General features: G+C 41.1%; 1 protein-coding gene across 8 annotated transcripts in view; it reads left to right on the forward strand.

Annotated features, from left to right (window-relative positions):
• Nucleotides 1-4,500, forward strand: part of Rabgap1 (RAB GTPase activating protein 1) — a 158,793-nt gene that overhangs the window by 118,772 nt on the left and 35,521 nt on the right. For 6 of the 8 annotated variants that reach the window (XM_026777415.1, XM_026777419.1, XM_005345942.3 and 3 more), the window contains one exon: nt 2,023-2,097. The exons of the other annotated variants lie outside the window; for them this stretch is intronic. In XM_026777415.1, the coding sequence (XP_026633216.1) occupies nt 2,023-2,097 (75 nt within the window). The remainder of the gene's footprint in view (nt 1-2,022; nt 2,098-4,500) is intronic. 8 annotated transcript variants of the gene reach the window in all.

The raw sequence follows: 4,500 nt of genomic DNA on the forward strand, positions 1-4,500 counted from the left end.
TAGGGCATCTCTTGGGTATATTCCCAAGAGTGGTATTGCTGGGTCCAGGGGTAGGTTGATCCCGAATTTCCTGAGAAACCGCCACACTGATTTCCAAAGTGGTTGCACAAGTTTGCATTCCCACCAGGAATGGATGATGGTACCTCTTCCTCCACAACCTCTCCAGCAAAGGCTATCATTGGTGTTTTTGATTTTAGCCATTCTGACAGGGGTAAGATGATATCTCCAAGTTGTTTTGATTTGCATTTCCCTGATCGCTAAGGAGGTTGAGCATTTCCTTAAGTGTCTTTCAGCCATTTTAGACTTCTCTGTTGAGAGTTCTCTGTTTAGATCTGTACTCCATTTTTTTTTTTTTTGTGGATTATTTGTTCTTTTGATGACCAATTTCTTGAGTTCTTTGTATATTTTGGAGATCAGACCTCTGTCTCATGTGGGCTTGGTGAACATCTTTTCCCATTCTGTAGGTTGTCGTTTTGTCTTATTGACTGGGTCCTGTGCTTTATAGAAGCTTTTCAGTTTCAGGAGGTCATGATTTTATTAAATATATTTTCTGTACCTAGTTGAACTTTTTCTTCTATACCTATTATTCTTAGGTCTCATCTTTTTATGGTGTCCCGTATTTCCTGTATATTTTGGGTTAAGCTTTTGTTAGATTTAATGTTTTCTTTGAGCAATGAGTCTATTTCCTCTAATGTATCTTCAGCACTTGAGATTCTCTCTTTTATCTCTTGTATTCTGCTGTTCATCCTTGCGTTTGTGGTTCCTGATGGTTTTCTCATGATTTCTGTTTCTTTAATACTCTGGCTTGTGCTTTCTTTATTGTCTCTATTTCAGTTTTCAAGTCTTCAATAGTTTCTTTCATATGTTTGATTTCTTTTTCTTAGTTTTCTTTAAGGGATTTGCTGATGTCTTCCAATTTTTCTGTTTGTCTTTTCCTCCATTTCTTTGAGGGAATTTCTCATTTCCCCTTTCAGAGGTTCAAACATTCTCCTGAAGTTATTTTTTAAGTCATTATCTTCTGCTTCATCTATATTTGTTTGTTCAAGTCTTGCTGTTGTAGGGTCTCTAGATTTAACTGGTGTTGTGTTGCTCTCTGTGGTGTTGCATGTGTTCTCACCTTGTCTACTCATCTTTTCCTCTAATTGGTGTGGTTCGGCTGTCTTTGATCCTGTTGATTAATCTTTTAAGTGCCAGTGGATTCAAGACTCGGATGGTTGTTCCTCATGGTACACTCAGTGCCACAGTTCTAGTTACCCCGTTGGTCACTTTGTGTTTCTGGAGGTCACTCAGTGCTCCTGGTTTGCTCTGCTCCTGTGGAGTTTTCTGTCTCAGGCCTGCTCTGATCTAGGTTTCTGGCTCAGACCTGTTCTGTAAATGTCCCTGGTCAGGATCTGCTCCTGTGGAGGTCCCTGGCTTGGCGTTGGTTTTGTAAAGGTCTCTGGGCTCTGATATTCTCCCTTGGAGGTCACAGAACTGGGTGCACCTGGATCGGCAGACAACTTACTCTCTCAGAGGTCCCAGACCTACAGAGATTTCTGGCTCCTGCCTATTCCCTTTGACATCCTAGGCCAACGCCCATACCCACAGAGATTTCTGGTTCCTGCCTGCTCCCTTGGTGGTCCTAGACTCATGCCCCTTTTTTTGGTTTTTCCAGACAGGGTTTCTTTGTGTAGCTTTTTTTTTTAATATTTTATGGTTTATTTAACTTTATTTTTTATGTGCATTGGTACAAAGGTGTCAGATCCCCTGCAACTGGATCTTCAGACAGTTGTAAGCTGCCATGTGGGTGCTGGGAATTGAACCCGGGTCCTCTGGAAGAGTAGTCAGTACTCTTAACCACTGAGCCATCTCTCCAGCCCCCTTTGTGTAGCTTTTGAACCCGTCCTAGAACTGGCTTTGTAGACTAGATTGGCTTTGAACTCACAGAAATCCACCTGCCTCTGCCTCCTGAGTGCTGGGATACTGCCACCACCCAGTGAATAGGTTATCACTTTAAGCACTTTGTTTTTTGTCCCTGTTCAGGCATACTCTGTGTACGATGAAGAAATTGGTTACTGCCAGGGCCAGTCCTTCCTCGCGGCTGTGCTGCTTCTCCACGTAAGTTGAGTCTGTGTCACAACTACACAGACCTCCCTGGGCTTAAATATGGCTAAGGTTAGGATTGGCCGTATTCCTGGACAGAACTTGTATTTAGAAACTCTAACTTAATGGCTCTGTGAAGAGAAACCTGATGAGGATAAATGGCAGTGTTGAGAACTAGTATAAGGTTAGATTTCCTTTTTATTTTCAGGTTAAACAGAGTTCAGTATTTGTTGACATTTTGTTGTCTGCAAAATAGCCAGTCATTAATATCTGTTTGAAAATTTGTATCCTGGGAAGAGATCAGGCTTTTTCAGTATCATTCTACTCTGTGCTCGTTTAATAAAGATCTTTATTCTTCAACTTTACTTCTTGAAGTAGATAGAAAGGTCAAAAATACATTACTCTCAACAGCCATATTAAGTGGTCATCATTTGACTTCTAGTTACTGATTTATTCTTTGTCTTCATTTTTCATTTCCACAAACACAGCTTATTAGCTTTTAAAAGGAAGTAGCAAATATTTGAACCTATCTTGTAAGGACCAGGGTGTTCTACGTCATAGCTGTAATGTGACTTCCTGCCTAGCACACGGTCCACACTCCGTGCCCCATCCCTGTGCATGTGCCCTTCATGAGCTGCTGGGGGTTGAACCCAGAAAGGCAAACCTGGTGGGTGTATGTCCTACCTATGAGCTCGCCCCCCTGCCATATGGGACTCTTATGACCATCATCTGATCCAGCAGCACATCAGATGCTGCACCTGTTTGCCTTACAAAACCACCCTGTCGTCTTTGCTTCAAACCATTGATGTGTAAAAAATAAATTAAACACATTGTCCCATAAAATGTTCAGATTCCTAATTTGCATAATCATCTCATTATTTAATATAAATGTGTGGCAAGAACACGACACAGGCAGTATCAGCAATTCTGACTGCTTCTGGAGATATGAAGCTAAGAGTGAGCACAGAACAAGCTAGTAACGCCACCATCTGTAAGCAGATAGCTGTACAAGCATGCTTTCAGGGACATTAATAGATCCGCACAGGTAAAATGCAATGAACAGTGTAAGACTGTAACAGAGAACTTTGTTTAGATTAAAGGCTCCTTCCTCTTGGCAGATAACCGTTTAGTTCAGTGCACACTGAAAAACAAAAAAGGCTGTCACTCTACTGTATACTTTTCAGTATCATTTAACCTTTTCCCTTGTTATGTTGCAATAGAAATATTTTAAAAGCATGAAAATAGAGTAGAACATTGCTGTCAAAGGGGGTCATATAATATTATAGAAGCTGAAGAATTTCAAATGTATGGAATTAGAAGAGGCCTAGTGTGACTGTAGTGGCAAAGAGGGAAGGAAGAAAGAGACAGAGCTAGAGAGGACAAGGGCCCACCAGGAAACCATGCAAGTCAAAATAAAGCTTCCATGTTTGCTCTCAGAGGGCAGGAAGTCTTAGACTTTTAGCCCTGTCTTCTTTCCTGTGAGCTCAGCGTGGTGATGTCTGTAGCGGGTACAGCAGAGTTACAGAATAAAACAAAGTTGGTTCTGGGTCAATTAGAATATTTGGGGAAATTTGGAATATATGCTAATGCTATGGCATTAATAAACAGGTCAGTTGTTTTTTTTCCTTAATTTGTTGTTTTAGACAGATTTTGTGTCTCAGTCGTGCATACATATGATTCATCTTTTATTTATTGTAGTTTCACACAAAGAACATTTGTTCCCATTTAATTATCACCACCCCTTGAAAATGGCTTCCTCAAATTCTAGTCCTATTTAGAACTCCTGCTGCATCCTTTGTGTTAAGTGTTTCCAGCATCAGAAATGCCACACAAATCAAGCCACTTCTCCCTCACATGTACAGGAAATATCTCAGAACCTCTAACATTTTGTCCCATACAGCCTGTCCTTCCCAGGCTACACTTTGTCATGTTTTGCTTTTGCTGTGCTATTTTCTCACTGGGTCCTGTGTTCTGCCCACTTCCAGTATCGTGTTCCTCAGTAGCTCTCCCACCATCTTGATTTTTCTGAAGCTTGCTACAGTTAAATGGATTCTTAATATTGCCAGTGCCTGCCTTCTGTTTTGAAGCTTAGACATCTCTCCATATTCTTGGAGGCATGTTCCATAAAGTCATGAAAGATACGCTTTTATTCCTAATGGGCATCTGTAGACAGAACTGGAGAAGGGCAGCTCAGCGCCTCTGCCACCACTGCTCTTGTACTGTGAGTAATAACATAGACCTGAAGGTGTGGAAGGCTCTTCTAGAATAAGCTATTCGTTTGTTTTGTTTTTAGAGACAAGCTACTTTTTGTTTTTGTTTTTGTTTTCGTTTTTTTCGAGACAGGGTTTCTCTGTGGTTTTGGAGCCTGTCCTGGAACTAGCTCTTGTAGACCAGGCTGGTCTCGAACTCACAGAGATC

This window comes from Microtus ochrogaster, chromosome 4 (assembly GCF_000317375.1).
Source record: "Microtus ochrogaster isolate Prairie Vole_2 chromosome 4, MicOch1.0, whole genome shotgun sequence".
In the NCBI taxonomy this organism is placed as follows: domain Eukaryota; kingdom Metazoa; phylum Chordata; class Mammalia; order Rodentia; family Cricetidae; genus Microtus; species Microtus ochrogaster.